The sequence below is a fragment of the Papio anubis genome, chromosome 6 (assembly GCF_008728515.1).
Source record: "Papio anubis isolate 15944 chromosome 6, Panubis1.0, whole genome shotgun sequence".
Lineage (NCBI taxonomy): Eukaryota > Metazoa > Chordata > Mammalia > Primates > Cercopithecidae > Papio > Papio anubis.
The window spans coordinates 145,599,311-145,622,992 of record NC_044981.1 but is presented as its reverse complement, the minus strand read 5'-3'; the positions used below and the strand labels follow the sequence as shown (position 1 = coordinate 145,622,992).

Below are 23,682 nucleotides of genomic sequence, written 5' to 3'. Positions count from 1 at the left end.
ATGATAAAATCACTGTCATTAACTAAATACCAACATGTCTTTTTGAAGGGCAAGAAAGGCTGGGTTTCAGTGATCATAAAAAGAATTCCTTATGGAAGTTCTGCTATGCACGTGAATATTGGTTGTACTGGTCTCAAGGCACAAAATAGTTGGAAAGTGCTGCTCTATAGAGCTGTTAGCATTTCACAGTAAGATACTATCAGTGTTTATGTGTGTAAACTAAACATATTTAGTATGGATAAATAGATCTGCAATACATAATGCTGTCAGTATTAATTTAACAACAGTAAGTTAAAACCAACTGTAAAACGATTCTGAGGGAAAAGATTAATGCTGCATTTACTGTAAGAAAAAAGAGTCAGCCAGGTGCAGTGGCTCACGCCTGTGATCCCAGCACTTTGGGAGGCCAAGACAGACGGATCATGAGGTCAGGAGTTTGAGACTAGCCTGGCCAACACGGTGAAACCCCATCTCTACTAAAAATACAAAAATTAGCTGGCTGTGGTGGCAGGCACCTGTAATCCCAGCTGCTCGGGAGGCTGAGGCAGGAGACTCACTTGAACCTAGGAGGCAGAGGTTGCAGTGAGCCGAGATCATGCCACTGCACTCCAGTCTGGGCAACAGAGCAAGACTCCATCTCAAAAAAATAAAAAAAGAAAAAGAAAGAGTCAACCTCATTAAATAGCCAATTTGTCACTTAAGAGTACAATAATACCCATTTTTTACACACCTTCCTGCCAGTTCCTTATCCAAGTACTTGGCAGCTAGTCTCGCCCCATATACTTCAGCCTGGAGAACAGCTATATGTCTACGAAGGGCTTCATTCTCTTTTCTCAACAATTTCACTTCAGCTTCAAGTTGCGCTTCTTTCATTTTTTCTTTTTTGTTTGCCTCAAGCTCTCTTTCCTATGTAATTTTTAAAAGTATATAATTTAATGAAAATAAAAACTCTTTAGCACTAGACCATGTTCTTGAAAATGCACAAAAGCCTACAGTTCAACAATGTATCATCTCTATAAAATGGAACACAAAGATCTGGATCTAGTTCTTTTGAACTAGTACCATAACATCTTGGAACTACTTCTAGATAAAATAATTGCATGCCATGGGTTACCCTGATATGGAGGATAGTAAGAAAAGTAGTCTACTCCAAGCTCATGTTATCACATATTAGTAAAAGTGACTTCAATGGGTAGTTAAATCTGCTATCTACTTCTAAAACTGACTTAGAAAACTAGACTAATATAAAAATAATCATTCTGATGGTTGTTCCCAAACATTTAATTAACTTTAATGCAACAAGTCTATAAAGTCGACTTGTCAGAAATTGCATGCAAAGTTATGCATGTCTGTCTTAAAGTCAGAATCATTCAGTTACACAGATACATTTTATAGCTAATTTATCTTAGAGGACCACAAGAAACTTATAAGGAATGAACTAGAGGATATACTAGTTTTCTAATAAACATTTTATAGTCATGAAAAACTGCTAGTAACAACTGCATTAAAACATTTACACATTACAAAGTTTCTATAGATTAATCAAATCTATGGAGTGGATTACCACTGAACTTTGTTATCCGGTTCATCTATTTGTCTGTATGTTAAGAGTGAATGCAGAACGTTTTTCTGAGGAAAACACTGGCCTCACTTGCCTCCTATGTTCCTCTTGGTAGATAGTCCATATATGTGAACATAAAGGTGTTAGCCAGAGACTTTAACCGCAAGATCTTCACCATCAAATTTTTATCAGAAGTTCATATATGAGAAATAAAGTTCAATTTACCTTAAAAGCATAAAGTATAATCTTTCCTACAGATCAAGGGTTGCAAATGTAAATGCCTTCAGGATCCAAGTGCAGAAACAGGCAGGTACAAGACAAAATAGAGTGCAAAATGGAAGGTACAAAAAATTCTGCCCATAGGCAGGCAAATTCAAACTCAAACACACACACAAAACTATATGGCCAAATAAAACCCTTTTGAGAGTTAAATAAGGGCCCTAACAGACATTTTAAGTGTTATTTGTAGGTCAAAAAAATCACCTAAACACTGAAAATTTGCATTTATCCTGAGCAGAACTGCTTTTACAGAATCCACAAATCCTATGAAAACATGGTTACATTTGTTCATGATATGTGGAAGACATTATTCCCTATACCACCATGTCCCTTTTGTGAGGATGTAAATAAAAACCTACCTTAGCACCAGAGAAATTGTTTCTCTTGAGGAAATGATGAATAGTATTGTTTCTATTGTCTGCACTGATTATTTTACATAATTATTTCCCTTTTTATTCTGGATATTGAGAAGCTAAGAAACAAATTTAAGCATATTTTCAGCAATTCATGGAATATATTTTGGTACTAATTTAACGTGTCTCCTTTGGTCTACTGTTTTGAACAACATCAAAATAGATATATTTGAATACTAGTCAATAAATACCATAATCCTAAAGAAAAAATTTACGTACATACACACAAACACACACACACATACAAGCTAAAACTAACGACAACTACCAAATGCTAGATATATTTGTCACTTCTTTGATTAAAAATATTTGTTATATATATGACGAACATATGAAAGATTAGCAGACTCTTTCAATTTCTGGAAAAAAAAGATTAGAACATAATTTCTAGATACTAGTTTTAAAGGATTTGAAAAACTCAATCTAGAATCCTCCTTTTAACATAATTTTGGAATTATTAAAATCTTTATTTCAGAACCTATGTCCTAAAAGGGCAAGTATCTGTTTCAAAAGAAACCAGTTTGGAGATATGAACAAAAATCTTTCTTATGACATTTTAAAGTTGATGCAACTTTTAAAAAAGCATTCCTAGAAGATCAAGATTTCTTTGGCTTATGGGCTAAATAAACTTTATGTTGACGATTACCTACTTTCAATTACTTTAATGAGTTATTTATACTACATTAATGAAACGTAGGAGACATACTAAGCTACCACCGACTGGGGTTTTAATGATTTAAATCCCTAATGAATCTGATAAACTCTCAGGCCTCAAATTAACAGAGGTAAGCAAGAATAAGACTAAGAAAACTGAAGTTAACCATTTCTAGATTTCCAGAAAAAAAATTTTTTTGATTCTTAGTTAACCTGTTTGTTACTAGGTAACATCCAACATGTTCATTTTACATTTAGATACCAAAGATTGGATCTTCAAAAGAGGTAAAGCCATAAGACAAATTGGAACTTGATTAGGTTGGGGTAATGTGAAAAATATTAAAAATGTATTGTTATTTTCAAAAATAACTTCTGCTAAAGCATTTCAAAATTCGATTGTTTCAAAGGCCACATGATTATTCTCAAGACTCTTGAAAAGCCATAACACATGCAGCAGATGAAGAAGAAACCAACATGCACATTCTTTTCTGGAAATAATTTCAAATAGAAACTTAAGGGGGTTAAAAACTAGGCCTGCTTGATATATCTTCAATACCCTGAAGTGGGAAAACCAATGGCTCTTTGAAGTAGAGGTGTGAGCAAGTTACAAGGCTCAAAAATTGTCAAAAATTGACAGGCTCTGCAAATAATGGCTATAAATCATTAATAAAAGAAAAATGTTTAACAACATGCAGTGAGAAAAGAGCAATGGGCCATCCACTGAACTTTTCAGGTACTGGAACATTTAAAAAATTGCCATCATTAATGCTATTTTCAAATACAATAAGTGACAACATATAATATGCAAATAAAACACTAAGAACACTTCAGCGTGACATATTAAAGCAAAACAGAAACAATATACTTACCAGCTCCTCCACAGAGGGGCCAGACTTCAGATATAAGAAAAAAGTTTTATAATTAGAAGAAGATCAAACAAATGATTTTATTTAGTGGTATAATCATTATAAGGAAAAACCCCACATGTTGAATATCATTTGGGTAAAGTTCATTAGAACAAATATATTTGCAATCTATCAACAACAGTAACTGTAATAGCATTAGATTAAAATTTTTTGTTTTATCAAAATTAGTCAGCATAACTAGTACAGTGTTCTTTTCACCATAGTCTTTCAAATTCTAATGTTAAAACTTCACGTAAATTCTTTTCTAGAGAAAATTTAGATTGTTTTTGAATGTTAAAGTCAAATAGCTCAAAGAAGCAGTTATGAGCTTTTATTTCAGTTAAATAAAACCCTTTTAACACAGATTCACAGACTTTGAAAACTTAAGAGTTTAACTTAAAATTATTTTCATGAATTTTAACACATCAGTATTAGGAACTACTTAACCAAATGAAATTAACTGAAAACAAGTAAAGCTTATAAATGTATTACTCTCAGCATATAATCAATATCATCTCATGTCCTGCCTCTGCCAAGCAATAGCTGTCTTATTTATTGCTGTGTTCCATATACAAACAAAATATCTGATATCTCTTACACACTTAAAACATATGTGGTACACAGTGGCAGGAAAAATGCTTACAATATATTAAGAGCAAAAGAAAAGAATGTGCTACTGGCTGGTACCCAATTCCATTTTTTATTTCTTCCTTATTAACAGACTCCAGTTTTACTGTAAGTGGCCATATGACCAATAGAAGACTGACATGCAGCTGGGGATGGTCAATGAAATGCTGGCAAAAATTACTGAGAAAGATTTCATAATAAGTTATTTAAAGAAGGCTAACACAACAGAGAAGCATCTTTTTGCCCTTTCCTTAGATTAACCCTTCTTCCTGCCTGAAATGCAGACATGAAGAAATCCTGAGGATGGAAACCATGAGCTAAAAATGGCAGAGCACAGTGATGGAAGGAATCTGGATCTCTAATATTTGTGGAGCTGCCATATCAACTCTACATTTCAGAGAAAAATAAGCACTATTCAAGAATAATCCCAATGTTACTTGGGATTTCTGTTATATGCGGCTGAATTTAATCCAACTGATACAGTAAGGCAAAAAAAAAAAAAAAAAAAAATCTTCTATGTTATAATCACAAATATCTTTTAAACATATTTATACATGTATTTTAAATAGGAAAAATTCTATCAGTTGATTGTTGATATCACTGATTATTTATAGGTGATGAGATTGTAGATTATCATAATGATCATAAACTTTATATTTCTTATATTTTCTAAATTTCCCACAATGAGCACATACATCTGATAATTTAAAAGTCTCATTCAAAACTGTCCTCTCCACCCTGTAAAATACATGCAAGGGCATGTCACTCTCTAAACTACTTACCAATTTTGCCTTAATGGTACCAGAGTCAACACTTTGACCAGTTTTAGCATGAAGCTGAAGCTGAATAGAGTGCAGCTGTAAAAGCTGATCATGTACTTCTTTCTCCAAAACAACTTTCTCTGCTTGGGTTTCTGTCAGTTCAGATTTCAGATCCACCAACTGTGCCTTATAAAGAAAACAGTAAAAGAAATTAAGGATGCTTAATTTTCTTTCTTTTGACTAATAATTGTTATTCAAGAATGACAACAGAGAGACTACCTTTGAAATAAATACATGAACATTAGAATACTATTATCTAAGATACAAGACATCCATCTAAACTGACAGAAAATCAGTAAGTCAAGATATTTCAGTAGCAAGAGAAATCTATAAGCTGTATTTTCTAATAACACAGAATGCTACTTCCATTTTACTTTGCTTACTTTACTTTACTTTTACTGTTTCACCTTTATCTTCAAAGCTTATGAAAACACACAACTATGAGGTGGTTCGCCATGTGGTAGAGACAACGTGTGCTGTGGTGGATCACTAACATTAACAGTATTACAGAAGATGCCAGTGAGTGAGTTGTGTTCTGTCTTCAATCCAACAAATACTAGCCCAAATCATCCCAATCATTATCTAGTAAAGTTATTTTAGGTGCTAAGGTATCAACTTCTGAGACTACAGTAAGCCTGAAGATCAGAGTTAACTGTTAAGTCTTCAGCTTTAGCATAGCAGAGCAACTCATCAGGACCATCTACCCATTCAGTTTGAAGTTTTCATTTTTGCACAATTGATATATTGTTTTACAGTTGTGCACAGGATGTGTCCCTTGTGTTTTTGGTTTTCCCAGCTAGCTAGCAGATTAAAGATCAAGACATGCCTTTGTTTCCTACTCAACTCAACATAATTTTGCTAAGCATCTAAGGGCCCAGAACTATGCCAGCACAATGAGAAAAAAAATTGTAGACAATATTTTTAAAAATCAGAGATCAGCCAGGCGCGGTGGCTCACGCTTGTAATCCCAGCACTTTGGGGAGCCAAGGCAGGTGGATCACCTGAGGTTGGGAGTTCAAGACCAGCCTGACCAACATGGAGAAACCCCGTCTCTACTAAAAATACAAAATTAGCCGGGGTGGTGGCACATGCCTGTAATCCCAGCTACTCGGGAGGCTGAGGCAGGAGAATCGCTTGAACCCGGGAGGCGGAGGTTGCGGTGAGCCGAGATCGCGCCATTGCATTCCAGCCTGGGCAAAAAGAGCAAAACTCTGTCTCAAAAAAAAAAAAAAAAAAATCAGAGATCATAATTTATGCCCTTGACAAGCTTTCATATCCACTGGGTTGATAAATACACATATGTGGACCAACTAAAAAATGTGGCAAGTTATATATAGAGAGAGAGAACTGACCCAGTCCCATGGAATTCAAACTGAAGGAAGGATGAAGGATCCAATTCATGGATGAAGGATGGTCAATGCAGAGAATTTTATTGAGTGAATGGAAGTGGCTCTCAGCATGAATTCACATTACCTCATTCTTCTTGGGCACCAGACAAGAATTTGGGACTCACCAAGTGCAGGTACCCAAAAAGGCTATCACACTGGCCCTCTGCCCTTACTGGCAGAGGGCAGTTGCCCCACAAAAGGCAAAAGGCCCAGTGAGCTGATAATACAGTTCTGTCCAGCAGAGCTAAGAGAACCTTGTAACATGCCCTCTGGGGCCTTGGGTCGCAGGTACCCCGACCTGGATGCTGCCACACAGCCTGCATGGAGTTTGTTCCTGCCGGTGCTAAAGCAGCTGGCCAGTTCCTACATCTGTTTGCCTACACACTCCCTCCCATGAGGGGTGGAGTGAAGCGGACCCAAGTGAACCAAGTTTGCTCCTGCCAGTGCTAAAGCTACCAGCCAGTTCTCACACTCGTTCGTTTGTGTGCTCCCTCCTGCCAGGGGTTGAGCGGGGTGGGCTGAGTAAACAGGGCACCCCTGTCATGAGTACTGTGAAGGGGTCAAGAAAATATCCTGCATCAATATGAACTCCTTTATTGGGTATGAGTTACAAATACCTTCTCCCATCCTGTGGCTTCTTTTCACTTTATAAATGTGTATTTCAATGAACAGAGTGCTTAATTTTAATGCAGCTCATTATGTTAATAGTTTTCTCCCCAACAGTAAATGCTTTTTTGGCACGAGTTCTACCTTATCTGGTATCAAGTTTGCAACTCCTAGTTTCATTTTATTTGCATTTACTCAGTATAATTTTTCTGATCTCTTATTTTTAACCTTTCATCCTATTTGCCATGTTATGTTTGTATATAACATAACACACATGTAAAGTCTTCATTGCTCTCTTTGGTGGTTTTAGAAATGTACTTTTTAATTAAATCTTCTGGAAGCTCTGTATCTTTGTTCTAATGATTACTGTGACATTATATCCTAATTTCCTCTTTTGACTGTAATTTAAGGTATTATCTTTAAGGTATTATCCCTTCTACGAGCAGTCATGAAATTAGCTAATTAACATCTCACTTCCCTCACTCTTCTCAAACATCTAACAAAATGTTACCCTTTGATTCCCAGCTAATAACTATGAGTGATCATCAAGCTTATTTCACATTTTCAGAATACTCTTCTCCCATTTTGAGAACTGAAAACAAAATCTATATTGCAATGCATATAGCATTCAATATTATTCCATCATCTTTAACTCCAATAGTCTTTGTTCTGCTATCAAATATATTCTATGCTCAGTACCAGACCTTTAACCAAAGCTACTCCAATGATTTCAGCTCACTCCCAGGAATAGATTTATCAGAAAAGTTTCTTTGGATTAGTGGGAAAACAACCACAACCTCAAAGTGTTTTTCCTATTCTCTCATTCCACAACAATTATCACAGAAACTTCTGTGACCAAGTGTGGGGGATTTCACCCCACCAACAAACAAGCAATCAATTTTGCAGCAGACATCAGTTGGGTGTCCTCCAATTCAATTTTGACACTATCTACCTGGAGATACTGTCAGATCCCACAGATTGAGGGCTCTGTCCCACAAGACTGCCCCATTCTTTTCAGACACTAGTTGCAAGTTTATGCTTCCAGAAGTCCTGACTGAATGGCTTCAAGTTGGGGTTCCCACATTTCCCTTTTTCGGTTCAATTAGTTTGCTGCAGCAGCTCACAGAACTCATGGAAGCACATTTACCATTTCATTATGAAGGATATTACAAAGGATACTGATAAAGAGATGCACAGAACAAGGACTGGGGTAAGGGACATGAAGCCTCCATGCCTTCCCTGGGGGCACCACCCTCCACGAACCTCCATGTGTTCATCTATCCAGAAGCTCTCCTAACCCTGTCCTTTCAGGTTTTTATGGAGGCTTCATTACACAGGTGATTTGGTTTGGATATCTGTCCCCTCCAAATCTCATGTTGAAATGTGATCCCCAATGTTAGAGATGGGGCCTGGTGAGAAGTGACTGGATGGATCATGGGGTAAATTCCTCATGAATGGTTTAGCACCATCCCCTTGGTAGCAACTGAATTCTCACTCAGTTCATGCAAGATCTGGTTGTTGGAAAGTCTGCAACCTCCCCCACCTCACTCCTGCTTCTTTTCTTGCATGTGATCCATCTGTTCCCCCTTCGCCTTCCACTATGACTGTAGGCTCACTGAGGACCTCACCAGAAGATGCTAGCATCATGCTGCCTATACAGCCTGCAGAACTGAGCCAATTAAAATTTTTATAAATTATCCCCGTTTGATATTTCTTTATAGTGACACAAAAACAAATTAACACAAGAGGCATAACTGGTTAAAACACTGGCTACTGGTGATCAACTTAACTCTAAGCCTTCTTCACTCCCTGGAGGTTGGGCACCAAAATCAAAGTAATTTTTTTATTCAGAGTTTCCTATTAATCCACTTGCCTAAACTTTAATCCTCTATCTGTATTCTTTTCTAAGAACACACAATAATTTTCATTTTAAATATAAGCAGGTTTTTTTTTAAACTGTCTTATGGATAAATACCCCTATTATTTTACCTTAAGCACCCCTCAAAAGCCTCATGTTTTGAAGGAGGAGCAAACTAAGCCAAGAAATTTGTGAACATCAAGTTGCACAGCAGGCAAATTGGATCCAGCTCACTCATTACTTTTAGCATGCCATAGAGCTCTTTTGATAAAGTTTTAGAAGGTCCAAGTTAACAACCTAAAACATCTTTATTTTACACATGAAGAAACTGAGACCTAAGAGATTATGTGAGATGCCCCAAATTACAAATTGCATGGTATTAAAACTCAGACCTCCTCCTGACATCCATTGTAATTCTCGCAATAATAAAAAAAAATGGGGAAGATATAGTCCATGAGCTCCAAATCAGAGCACATTCCCCAAATATCAGAACTACACAAAGCTTTAACTAAACAGGGGATTCTGAACCCCATACACACACCCCATACTCCTACACATGCACACAGATAGGCACTGGTACTCGTGAGCATACACAGGCATGAACACACAGACATACCTGCAGGCATGCAAACAGGAACAGATGCAGGTACAGATATGCAAGCAAACAAAGCACACATTCCCCAAGTTGTTTAGGAATTACAAAGAAAATAATTGACTTCACATGGCAATTTAACTATAATGAACTATAGCACAAAAAGCTGCTGATAAAGATATAAATACTATGTCACATCTACCTATAACTGCTTCTACACCTTTTGTTTTAAAGTATGTGTACAAAAAGTAATCACTTTACCTTTTAAATATCTGTATTCTCTTTATGTTTTAAAATGTAATTTAGGATGAAAGTACAGATTGGAATTTAAATCTCCAGCAATTATACAATTTAGTGCCAGTATCCCAAATTTATCATAGACATCTATCTACTTTTCTCATATAGTCAAAAAAACAAAAATGTAAAAAATAAAAATCACATAGAGATGGCAGGATCACACTATAAAAAATACTAATGTATTAGTTATTGAGTACTATATTAAATTTAATATAGTAAACTGAGCTTCCAATTAATAAGAGAATCTTTACAGATTATATAAATTCCCTTTTCTCATTAAAGGAAGCAAACAATTCCATTTTATCTGGCAAAACTGTCTTTTTTCCTGAAACTAAACTTTTAAAAGAATGCATCACAGAGACTTTTTTTTTGAGATGGAGTCTCACTCTGTCGCCCAGGCTGAAGTGCAGTGGTGTGATCTCGGCTCACTGCAAGCTCCGTCTTCCAGGTTCACGCCATTCTCCTGCCTCAGCCTCTGGACTTAGCTGGGACTACAGGCGCCCGCCACCATGCCCAGCTAATTTTTTGTATTTTTAGTAGAGGCTGGGTTTCACTGTGTTAGCCAGGATGGTCTCGATCTCCTGACCTCGTGATCTGCACGCCTCAGTCTCCCAAAGTGCTAGGAACAGAGATTCTTATATAAAAGATCCTAAGCTACCTGACAGACAACAGAGGCAGAACCATTCTTCATAAGACTTTTCTCTTGTGACAAAACTCAAGAAGAAAATGTAACTAATGAAAGCCATTTTGATCCATTCCTTTTCTTGTATACCTTCAAAATATCATTTAATTTAACTCATTCATTTTATTATAAAAAATCTCCCTCTATTTTTTCTCTCCTCTATGTGCTTGAGGTGGTCAAAATCACAAAAATCTAATGAGTCTTATTCTAAAACACAAGACTATGACCAAACAGGAAATATACTCAAAGGTCAAATTGAAAATCTCTGCCATCCTTCAAGACAGGAAATAATACTCCTCCTTACTTAAAGTCAGCTCTTGAAGCAGTCACCTGGTCTATGAAAGTTCTGTGAGAAAGCTGTATCTGTTTATATTTTCTATCCAACCATAATGACCACTAATTTCATCTGCCATTAGTTCTCCCCCAAAAAATAACATTCTACGGTCTAGACAAGCAAATGTAATCCTCATAACATACTCTGAGAGATGCACTTTTTATCCAGATATGACAACTGAAGTACAGAGAGGTTAGGTAACTTCACCATGGTCATTAAAAAGCCAGTAAACCAGGTGTACATAACTACTAGAGAAGCTAAGGCAGGAGGATCACTTGAACCCAGAGTATGAGGCCAGTCTGGGCAACACAGCAAAACCCCCATTTCTTAAAATAACCAACCCTCCCCAAACAATATATATATATAACCACAAATTGTAATGAGCTGTATGAAAGAAACTAAAATAATTAGCAGAGTGGGAGTGTATGACTATTCTTCTGGGAAGAGTTTTGGTTATTACTAAAGCAGCAGGTCCCAAGGTCTATGGGACATTTTCAGGGGATCTGAAAGGTCAAAACTATTTTCTTTTTTTTTTTTTTTTTTTTTGAGACGGAGTCTCGCGCTGTGTCACCCAGGCTGGAGTGCAGTGGCGCGTTCTCGGCTCACTGCAAGCTCCGCCTCCCAGGTTCAGGCCATTCTCCTGCCTCAGCCTCCGAGTAGCTGGGACTACAGGCGCCCGCCACCACGCCCGGCTAGTTTTTTTTGTATTTTTAGTAGAGACGGGGTTTCACCATGTTAGCCAGGATGGTCTCGATCTCCTGACCTCCTGATCCGCCCGCCTCGGCCTCCCAAAGTGCTGGGATTACAGGCTTGAGCCACCGCGCCCGGCCAACTATTTTCATTATAATAAAACATTATCTGTCTTTTTCACTATGTTGACATACTGAAAGTACAAAAGTAATGATGAGTAAAATGTTGAGATTTTAGTACAAGTCAATGCAGTGGCACCAAACTCCATCAGTAGTCATTGTAGTCTTTACTGCTATGCACTTGCAGTTTTTATTGCTGCTGATGTTTTGTTTTAGTTTATTTTTTTTTTTTTTGAGACAAGGTCTCACTGTGTTTTTCACGCTGGGCTGCAATGGCATGATCACAGCTCACTGGGGCCTTAGAACTCCTGAGTAGAAATAATCCTCCCACCTCAGCCTCCTGGGTAACTAGGACTATAGGAGTACATGGTCATTTTTAAATTTTTTTGTAAAGCTAGGTCTCGCTATGTTGCTCAGGCTAGTCTTGAACTCCTAGTCTAAAGCGATGTTCCCACCTTGGCCTCTGTATTAGTCTGCACTGCTATAAAGAAATACCTGGGACTGGGTAATTTATAAATACTATTATTTTAAATAGAAGAGGTTTAAATGGCTCATGCTTCCACAAGCTGTACAGGAAGCATGGCTGGGGAGGCCTCAGCAAACTTTTTTTTTGAGACATTGTCTTGCTCTGTCACCCAGGCCAGGCTGGAGTGCAGTGGCATGATCTTGGCTCACTGCAACCTCCACTTCCTGGATTCAAGCGATTCTCCTGCCTCAGCCTCCTGAGTAGCTGGGATTACCAGTGCCCTCCACCACGCCCAGCTAATTTTTCTATTTTTAGGAGAGATGGGGTTTCACCGTGTTGGCCAGACTGATTTTGAACTCCTGACCTCAAGTGATCTGCCCGCCTCAGCCTCCCAAAGTGCTGGATTACAGGTGAGAGTTATCCTCTATTAAGCCAGGAATTTAAAGGTTTGAAAAAATATAAAACAATGCTGTTCTTCTAAAACATTTTTTGGTTTTAGAAAATATAATTACGTTTTAATTTAAAATCATTTATATTAACATGTAATGAGTTTATTGTAGTTATTTTTAAATGATGTAATAAAGTTTTCTCAGTTTAATTTCTAATACAGTAAATTCTACATTTATACTTTTTTTATATTTTGTGTATTTATATATTTATACATATAACCCACATTTAAAAAAAAAAAAGCTCTTTGGGGTTCTTAAAATTTGTAAGAATGCAAAGGGGTCCAGGAACCAAAAAGTTTGAGAACCTTGACTTAGACCTTCTGAAAAAAGGCTCATGTGGCTACACCATATAGAGTAGGGGTAGGCAATCTTTGGCTTCCCTGGGCCACACTGGGCGAATTGTCTTGGGCCACACACAAAATACATTAACACTAATGATAGCTGTGAGTTAAAATTAAAAAGAAGAAAACAAATCATGGAAAAAAAAATCTCATAATGTTTTAAGAAAGTGTACGAATTTGTGTTGGGCTGCATTCAAAGCTGTCCTGGGCCACATGCAGCCCACAGGCTGTGGGTTGGACAAGCTTGATATAAAGTAAGATGAAAGAATGGTAAGATACATCATAGGGGCTGGGCGCGGTGGCTCACACCAGTAATCCCAGCACTTTGTGGGCGGATCACAAAGTCAGAAGATCAAGACTATCATGGCTAACATGGCAAAACCCCGTCTCTACTAACAACACAAAAAATTAGCCGGGCATGGTGGCGGGCACCTGTAGTCCCAGCTACTCGGGAGACTGAGGCAGGAGAATGGCGCAAACCCGGGAGGCAGAGCTTGCAGTGAGCCGAGATTGCACCACTGCACTCCAGCCTGGGAGACAGGGTGAGACTCTGTCTGAAAAAAAAAAAAAAAAACAGTATATCATAGGAGGGATACCCAAAGGTCAGATCATGCAGAGCCTGTCTGCCAAAATTAAGAGTTTGAATTTTATTCAAAAAGCAACTGATGAATTTATGTTTTTTAATTAATTAATTTATTTATTTTTATTTATTGTTTTGAGATGGAGTTTCGCTCTTGTTGCTCAGGCTGGAGTGCAATGGTGTGATCTCGGCTCACTGCAACCTCCACCTCCCGGGTTCAAGCGATTCTCCTGCCTCGGCCTCCCCAGGAGCTGGGATTACAGGTATGTACCACCATGCCTGGCAAATGTTTTAATTTTAGTAGAGACGGGGTTCCACCATGTTGGTCAGCCTGGTCTCGAACTCTTAACCTCAGGTGATAACGCCCGCCTTGGCCTCCCAAAGTACTGGGATTACAGGTGTGAGCCACTGCACCCGGCCCTAATGTTTTTTTTTAAAGGCAGTTATGTGTAATATGAGAGACAACATGAATGAACAGAGTTGGGGGATGTGAAATGGAAACCAGTTGATACATGTGACAAGTAATTTGCTGTAAACCTCAAATGAAGATCCAATCAATCAAAAATGTTTCCATTTTCATTTCAAAGCCCTCAGTTGCTCTATGATCAAACTGGAGATGGGATGGGGAGGAGAATCAACCTACCCAATATTTTAGGAATATCACAAGTACTAAATCCATACTCAATATTCCTATTTAATGTTTAAAGTTACTTTCAATCAGTTTCAATTTTTTCCCAAAATAAGATACCATGAAATATTAACTCACAAATTATATGCTTGTGAATTACATACCAGGGGAATAAATGAACCTGCAGATCAGTCTTTCAGCAATGGGGCAGGCACTGTACACGTCAATATAGAGTCAACAAGACAGATACCTAGCTTCATCCTAGCTCTCATGAAGCTTATATTACAGAATGATTGTGGGTAATCTTTGAAGATTTATAGCAGAACACCAGATGTGTTTCAAAAAATTCATTCATTCAAATAAACACTGAGTACTCACTGTATACCACAATCTAGGGACAAAAAGATGAATAAGACATGGATTCTAGAAGTTCCCTATCTATTAGGAAAAACTAAGAATATATTTCCAGGCTGGGCATGGTGGCTCACACCTATAATCCCAGCACTTTGGGAGCCCAAGGCTGGTGGATTGCTTGAGCTTAGGAGATCGAGACCAGCCTGGGCAACATAGTGAGACCCTGTCTCTACAAAAATTACAAAGAATTAGCTGGGCATGGTGATATATGGCTGTACTCCCAGCTACTCAGGAGGCTGAGGTCAGAAGACCACTTGAGCCCGGGAGGTCAAGGCTGCAGTAAGCCATGATCGTGTCACTGCACTCCAGCCTGGGCAACAGAGTGAGACCCTGTTTCAAAAAAAAAAAAGATAAAAAGATTACATTTCCAATTGTGATGCAAAGTGTGGTAAGCACTATTCACTATTTGAAAGACATGTGTGATGTACCAACTCAAAAAGAGGTAAAGGGAGGCAGTCAGAAAGAAGTTCTCTGAGCTTGGAATGGAGATCTGCTAATACAGGGAGTGGAAAGGGAAAGGTGAGATATGAAAACACCTGACAGGTGAGATAGGGAGTAACTAGATCAAAATGGCTGGTATTTAACACATCAGTTTCAAATTTCCAATTTTTTTTTTTTTTGAGATGGAGTCTTACTCTATTGCCCAGGATGGAGTGCAGTGGCGCGATCCCAGCTCACTGCAACCTTCACCTCCCAGGTCCAAGCGATTCTCCTGCCTCAGCCTCTCGAGCAGCTGGGATTACAGGCATGTGCCACCACACCCAGCAAATTTTGTATATTTAGTAGAGATGGAGTTTCACCACGTTAGCCAGGCTGATCTCAAACTCACGACCTCAGGTGATCTGCCCACCTCAGTCTCCCAGAGTGCTGGGATTACAGGCATGAGTCACGGCACCCGGCCCCAAATTTCTAATTTTAAAAAGGGGCCAAATACCAATTCTGTAATCCATGTATAAACCAATCTGATATCTATACCAAAGGAATTACTCAGCAATGTGTTTTGGGAGCACAGAAGCAAAAAATACAAAAAACAAACCAAAAGCTCCTAGAAACCAAAATAGGTTCACAAAAAGATAATGCTACCTTCTAAATCAGCTTCACAAAGCATTTGATGGTTCAAATTATTTCCCCTAAAACATGGTTCTAACCTTCAAACAGCTTACATTCTAGAGGTAGAAAGATGTGGTAACTGCTAATTACAGTACAATGTAACAAATCTAACAGTACAAGTAAGTTTAAGGGCTTAGGGCAGCCTCTGCCTATAAAGAGCAGAGAGGAGTAGAGTAAGGAAAGCCCTCACTGAGATGGTGATGTAAGTGGAGTCTTGAAAGATGAGTGGGTGTTTGATACCGTAGACAAAGGGTACAGAGAATACATTATACACCAAAGCCTATGTGAAAGTACAGGTGCCATAAAAGAGCAAGACCTATTTAGAGAACTGCAAATAGACCAGTTTTATTGAGGCAAAAGCAGCTTAGAAGGGGTGATAAGAGATAAGGAGACACAGACAGGCACACTGATCACCGGGCCAAAGAATTTGAATTTTAGAGAGATACAGAAAGAAGAATGACAAAATCAGATTCGTCTTTTTAAATACAAACTACTAATATGAATCACTCTAGAATGATCAGGCAACAAAAGGATGGTTTGGAGGGAATAATAATTAGGAGACTAGGTTAGGAATACGCAAAAAGCATAAGGACCTTAATTATGCAGAATATCCTAATCTTATCTCATTATCTTTCCCAGACCTGCTCCTCCTTTTCCTGTATTCCTTACTTCAGTAAATAGTAATGTATTAACTTCCTAGGGCTGTTACAAAAAATTAGCACAAGACTGGGTACGGTGGCTCACGCCTGTAATCCTAGCACTTTGGGAGGTCAAGGCAGGAGGATCACTTGAAGTCAGGAGTTCAAGATGAGCCTGGCCAACACGGTGAAACCCTGTCTCTACTAAAAATATAAAAATTGGCCAGGCATGGTGGCTGGTGCCTGTAATCCCAGCTACTTGGGAGGCTGAGGCAGGAGAACTGCATGAACCCAGGAGGTAGAGGTTGCAGTGAGTCAAGACTGTGCCACTGCACTCCAGCCTGGGCAACAGAGTGAGGCTCTGTCCAAAAAAAAAAAAAAAATTACCACAAACGTGGTGGCTTAAAACAACAAAAATTTATTCTTTCACATTTCAGGATGCCACAAGTTTGAAAGAAGGTATTGACAGGGCTGGCTCTTTCTGGAGATCCTGTGCCTCTCTCCTAGCTTTTGGTGCTGTTGGCAATCACTGGCATCCCTTGGCTTGTAGATACATCACTCCAATCTCTGCTTCTATCATCACATAGCCTTCTTTCTCTGTTTCTGTGTGAGGCCTTTTCTGTCTCCTATCAGCACACTTTCATTGGATTTAGGGCTGCCTCTTATCCACTACAATTTTATCTCCATCTTTACATAATTACACCTGCGAAGACCCTCTTTCTAAATAAGGTCACGTTCTGAGGTTTTGGGTGGATATGAATTTTGGAGGGATACGATTCAACCCACTACAGATCCTGATCAATACATTTCCCAAACAGAAATCTGGTGTTATCCTTAACCCTTTTTCTTATCTTCTGCATCTACATAATTATCAAATCCTGTCAATTCTCCTTCCTTAGTCTTCAATTTATCTCCTTTTCATAAGCCCCGTTACCACTTTTCACTTCAATAACACACTTGTCTATAACAAACTGCTTTGCTATAACATTGAATGAACCTAGTTATTACTCTCAATACTGTGCCTGTACCTAAACCAATATGCATTGCTAAAGAAAGTCACACAACAGTACAGCCCGGTTACACCATACTTTATGATAACTAAGCCCAAGCCGGTCCTCAACAATGCCTGGCAGTCCTGTTTCTCTGGCCAACTGGCTCTCCCACTCTTCCATAACTATTTCAAACCTCTTCTACTAGCCTCATGCTCTTACTCTCACCTACTTTCAGCAACTGACCTGGGCTCCTATTTTACAGAGAGAGAGAAAAAAAAAAAAGCCATCAAACAAAAACTTCCACAACCTCCTACTGTCCACTCTCATTCTCTCTGCCTTCTAAGTAGCTGTTATTACAAAATCTTACTAATATTAATTACCCCACTCTTTTTCTATATTTCACTTTTCTCTCAAGTAGATGCTTCTCAGACTTGTTTTGTTTTTATTTAAAAACAAAATGAAAACAAAACCTCCCTTGTACCCTACACTCTCACTTCTTGTATCTATTCAGCCACACTCACTCTTTCTGCCTGCTTTTCTCTCCACCTCCTCCATCCCCCATCAGACATAAATATGTGTTTGTGCAGAGACTGATTTCTCTAGCTCTGTAGCCTCAGGCCTCTTACTTAACCCCTGTAAAGTTGGAATAACCATACTAATAAACCTGTCTCACAGGACTGTCATGAGAATTGGATGAATCAGTCTATGTAAAAGACTCAGAAGAGAGCTTGGCCCATAGTAATTGATCAATAAAGTTGGCAATATTGTTATTGCTAATAATCTAACACATTCATCTATCTATTCAGGCAACCAGCTGCACAAGATTGTCACTTGGATTTCTCCTGAACTCCCTCATCCCTCTATTGCAATCCATCTCTAGGTTTTTTTTTATTTTTACCTCTCCAGTCACTCTTGTTCTGAATACTTTCCCCTACCTCCATTATCTTACTCCACACTATCATACTCTCACATAAACAGAAACCTTCTAAACAATTTTCTGCATTCATTCATGTCATTCTCCCCAACTTTCTCCATACCATAGCCAGAGCAAACTGTTCTAACTTCATATCCAAGGCTACAAACTGGTTTAAAAGCCTTCCCACAATTATGACAAAGCCCCAAATATTTTTGCATGGCCTATAAAGCCATGCAGAAACAGTCCCTCCCTGTCTGCTCAAACTTATCTTGCATCTGGCTTCTTTTGCCCTCTTCTCTTGTAACACATACCAACTGTCTCTCGAATCTTCAAATGCACTATGCGCTTGCCCATCACAGGTGCTTTTCACTTCCCATTCCCTCTACTGCAATGTTGAATGGCATTCCTATTTCTTAGCTTAATTCATTCCTATTCACATATAATTCTTTTATGTCTTAGCTCAATAACTTCCTCAGGGAAGCCTTCACTGACATCCCAAAATAGGGTCTCATTACTCTTATGTACCTTTCACAGTACTCATCAAAGTTGCAATTTCTCATTTACATGATTATTCTCCCAACAAATTCCTCCAACATAATCCAAACTCCATAAAAGCCATGACTGCAATCCTTTTTTGCTCTCCATTGTATCCCCAGTGCCCAATACAGCATCTGGCACATAATTCATGTTCATAAGTGCATACTGGATCAATACTAAACTTCAGCTTCAATGTTGCAAAACAGCCTGTTTAAAAACAGGACAGATTTAAAGCAGCAAAGGGACCAGCATATCACGAGTTCATTATCATTGTGGCTCTAGATCAAAGTTAAAAGTTTCTCTACTAATGGCATAAATAGAAAATCACTTCAAAGAGATATTAATGGAGCAATTGCTGAGGGAAAGGAGGATGTGACAGAAGGTGTATTGTGCTGTTACTTTAAAAAAAGGAGTAAAAGGCAGAACACTATTTCAAGGCAGAGGTGGGTTTTTTTAAGTATTGGTTCACAACCTTTGTATTCCAACACGCCTACTACTGCTACTATTACTATTCCTACTGTAAACCTAAAAGGAAAAGGCTGAGGCACAAAACATACTTTAGTTTACCTGAGCCAAAATGAGGACAGCTACCCAACACATATTTCCCAGATGCCTGGGGAGTGCTCTGGCACCTGAGTTACAAGCAGATTTTAAAGGGAAAAAGGAACAAGGCAGACATAAAGTCGCTTGATAAGAATTCTCACTGGTTTACAATCACTGATTAGTGACTGACTATTCATTGTTGCACTATAAGGTATGACTTATGGTGTCCAGCATATGGTATTTTATGGCTACTTGGCGTCAGTTAGTCTAAATCCTACATAGAAGGTGGCTTCAAGAGATAACTACTTAGGTCAAAAGAGAGTGCCATAACTGTGGTTTCATTCCAATGCCTCTCTGGGCCTGACAATGGAAAGGAACTCAGGTTTTTTTTGTTTGTTTTTGTTTTTTGTTTTCTTTCAATAGGTGTCTGGGGAACAGGTGGTGTTTGGTTACATGAATAAGTTATTTAGTGGTGATTTCTGAGATCCTGGTGCATCCATCACCTGAACAGTGTACACTGTATCCAATGTGTAGTCTTTTATCCCTCATCCCCTTCCCACGCTTTACTCCAGATCCCCAAAGTCCATTGTATCATTCATATGCCTTTGCATCCTCCTAGCTTAGCTCCCATGAGTGAGAACATACATTTAGTTTTCCATTCCTGAGTAACTTCACTTAGAATAATGGTCTCCAATCAATTCCACCCACGTTGCTGCAAGTGCCACTATTTCATTCCTTTTTATGGCTGAGTAGTATTCCATGGTGTCTGTATATATATATTTTTTAATCCACTCATTGATTGATGGGCATTTAGGCTGGTTCCCTATTTTTGCAATTGTGAGTTGTGCTGGTATAAACATGTGTGTGCAAGTATCTTTTTCGTATAATGACTTCTTTTCCTCTGGGTAAATACCTAGGAGTGGGATTGCTGGATCAAATGGTAGATCTACTTTTAGTTCTTTGAGGAATCTCCACACTGTCTTCCACAGTGGCTGTACTAGTTTACATTCCCACCAACAGTGTAAAAGTGTTCCCTTTTCATCACATCCGTGCCAATATCTACTATTATTATTATTACTTTATTATGGCCATTCTTGTAGGAGTAAGGTGGTATTGCATTGCAGTTTTGATTTGCATTCCCCTGATCATTAGTGATGTTGAGCATTTTTTCATGTTTGCTGGCCATTTGTATATCTTCTTTAGAGAATTATCTATTCATGTCCCTAGCCCTCTTTTTTGATGGGATTGTTTGTTTTTCCTTGAGTTCCCTGTAGATTCTGGATATTAGTCCTTTGTCAGATATACAGATTGTGAAGATTTTCTCTTACTCTGTGGGTTGTCTGTTTACTCTGATTATGTCTTTTTCTGTGCACAAAGTTTTTAGTTTAATTAAGTCCCATCTATTTATCTTTTTGTTGTGTTTGCTTTGGGTTCTTAGTCATGAAGTCTTTGCCTAAGCCTATATCTAAAAGGGTTTTTCCAATGTTATCTTCTAGAATTTTTATGGTTTCAGGTCTTAGATTTAAGTTTTTGATCCATCTTGAGTTTTTTTTCGTATATGGTGAGAGGAGGATCCAGTTTCATTTTTCTACATGTGGCTTGCCAATTGTTCCAGCACCATTTGTTGAAAAGGGTTCCTTTCCTCACTTTATGTTTTTGTTTGCTTTGTCAAAGATGAGTTGACTGTAAGTATTTGACTTTATGTCTGGATTCTCTATTCTGTTTCATTTGTCTATGTGTCTGTTTTTATACCAATATCATGCTATTTTGGTGACTTTGGCCTTATAGTACAGTTTGAAGTCGGGTAACGTAAGGCCTCCAGATTTGTTCTTTTTGCTTAGTCTTGCTTTGGCTATGTGGGCTCTTTTTGGTTCCATACGAATTTAGGATTGTTTTTTCTAGTTCTGTGAAGAATGATAGTGGTATTTTGATGGGAATTGCATTGAATTTGTAGATTGCTTTTGGCAGTATGGTCATTTTCACAATATTGATTCTACCTATTCATGAACATGGGATGTGTTTCCCTTTGTTTGTGTCACCTATGATTTCTTTCAGCAGTATTTTATAGTTTTCTTGGGTCTTTCACCTTCTTGGTTAAGTATATTCCAAAGTATTTTTTTTTTGCAGATCTTATAAAAGTGGTTGAGTTCTTGATTTTATTCTCAGTTTGGTCACTGTTGGTATATAGCAGAGCTACTGACTTGTGTACGTTAATTTTGTATCGTGAAACTTTGCTGAACTCATTTACCAGTTCTAGGAGCTCTATGGATGAGTCTTTAGGGTTTTCTAGGTATACTATCATGTCATCAGCAAACAGCAACAGTCTGACTTCCTCTTTATCCACTTGGATATCCTTTATTTCTTTCTCTTGTCTGATTGCTCTGGCTAGGACTTCTAGTACTACACTGAAGAGAAGTGGTGAAAGTGGGCACATTCTTCAGATAAAAAGTTTCTTTTCTTTTTTGTTTCTTCCACAGTGCTACTACTATTCCAGTCAATGCCTGTAATTCCAGCATAGCCATTATCAAGTGGCTAACCACAGCAAAAATTCACAAGCAGGTGGAAACTATGACAGATGTGAGCAATTTGAAATGGCCCCATGTCAAAATACACTGATATTCTCTGCTATTCCATTCTCCTCAGATATGACTCTTCCTAAATATTGCAATGGCAAAAAGCAGTCACATAGGTATCATTTATAATTTTAAGATGTAACCTATGTTCTCAAAAAACTAAAAATAGAACATATACACTAGGTATATAAGCCCCCTAAAAAGGAAATCAGTATGTTGAACAATATGTGCACTCCCATGTTTATTGTAACACTATTCACAATAGCCAAGATACAGAAGCAACCTATATTTCCACAACAGATGAACAGATTCAACAAAAAAAAAGTGGGACTGGGCATGGTGGCTGACGCCTGTAATACCAGCACTTTGGGAGGCCGAGGTGGGTGGATCACGAGGTCAGGAGATGGAGACCATCCTGACTAACACGGTGAAACCGCGTCTCTACTAAAAATACAAAAAATTAGCCAGGCGTAGTGGTGAGCGCCTGTAGTCCCAGTTACTCGGGAGGCTAAGGCAGGAGAATGGTGTGTACCTGGGACGTGAAACTTACAGTGAGTCAAGATAGTGCCACTGCACTCCAGCCTGGGCGACAGAACGAGACTCTGTCTCAAAATAAATAAATAAATAAATAATTTTAAAATAAAAATAAAAATAAAGTGGTATATGTACACAAAGGAATACTACTCAGTCATAAAAAAGAATGAAATCCTGCATTCAAGACCACATGGATGAGCATGGAGGACTTTAAGTAAAATAAGCAAGACACAGAAAGATACATAATGTATGTTCTCACTCAAATGTAGAAGTTAAAAAATTGATCCATCATGCATGGTGGCCTACACCTGTAATACCAGACTTTGAGAGGTTGAGGCAGGAGGATCTCTTGAGCCCAGGAGTTCAAGACCAGCCTAAGCAACATGGTAAACCCCATCTCTACAAAAGAAAAAATGGAAAAATTAGCTGAGTATAGTAGCTCATGCCTGTACTCCTAGCTACTTGGGAAGCTGAAGCAGCAGCATCAACGGAGCTGGGAGTTGGAGGCCACAGTGAGCTATGATCGCACCACTGCACTCCAGACTGGGTAACAGAGTGAGGCCCCGTTTCAAGAAAAGAAAAAAAAAGTTGATCTCATAGAAGTAGAGAATAGAACAGTGGTTACTCTAAGTTGGGAAGGGTGAGGCGGGTAGGAATATGTTGGTTAACACAGTGGTCACCAACCTTTTTGGCACCAGGGACTGATTTTGTGGAAGACAATTTTTCCACAGGACGGCATGGGGATGGTTTCAACAATAGACATTATACTCTCATAAGAAGCAGGCAACCTAGATACCTCGCATGTGCAGTTCACAACAGGGTTTGTGCTCCTATAAGAATCTATATGAGAATCAGTGCCACCGCTGATTTCACAGGAGCCAGAGCTCAGGCTGTAATGCTTTCTCGCCCACTGCTCACCTCCTGCTGTGCAGCCAGTTCCTAAGAAGCCAGGGACCAGTACTAGTCCACAGCCCAGGGTTGGGGACTCCAAGGTTAACAAAATTAAAGCTAAATAGGAGGAAAAAGTTCTAGCATTCTATAACACTGTAAGATGATTACAGTTAATAGTAGCTTAATGTATATTTTCAAACAGCTAGAAGAGAAGGTTTTGAATTGTTTCTAACATGAATAATGT

At 38.4% G+C, this 23,682-nt stretch overlaps 1 protein-coding gene across 2 annotated transcripts in view; it reads right to left on the bottom strand.

Moving 5' to 3' along the window:
- The window catches only part of GOPC (golgi associated PDZ and coiled-coil motif containing), a 42,897-nt gene that overhangs the window by 14,947 nt on the left and 4,268 nt on the right, over positions 1–23,682 (bottom strand). Inside the window, exons 2-4 of one of the 2 annotated variants that reach the window (XM_003898260.4) lie at positions 5,222–5,386; positions 3,777–3,800; positions 731–906 (exon numbers count right to left, since the gene is read on the bottom strand). In XM_003898260.4, coding sequence (XP_003898309.1) covers positions 731–906; positions 3,777–3,800; positions 5,222–5,386 — 365 coding nt within the window. The remainder of the gene's footprint in view (positions 1–730; positions 907–3,776; positions 3,801–5,221; positions 5,387–23,682) is intronic. The other variant, XM_003898259.4, reaches the window with a different exon arrangement.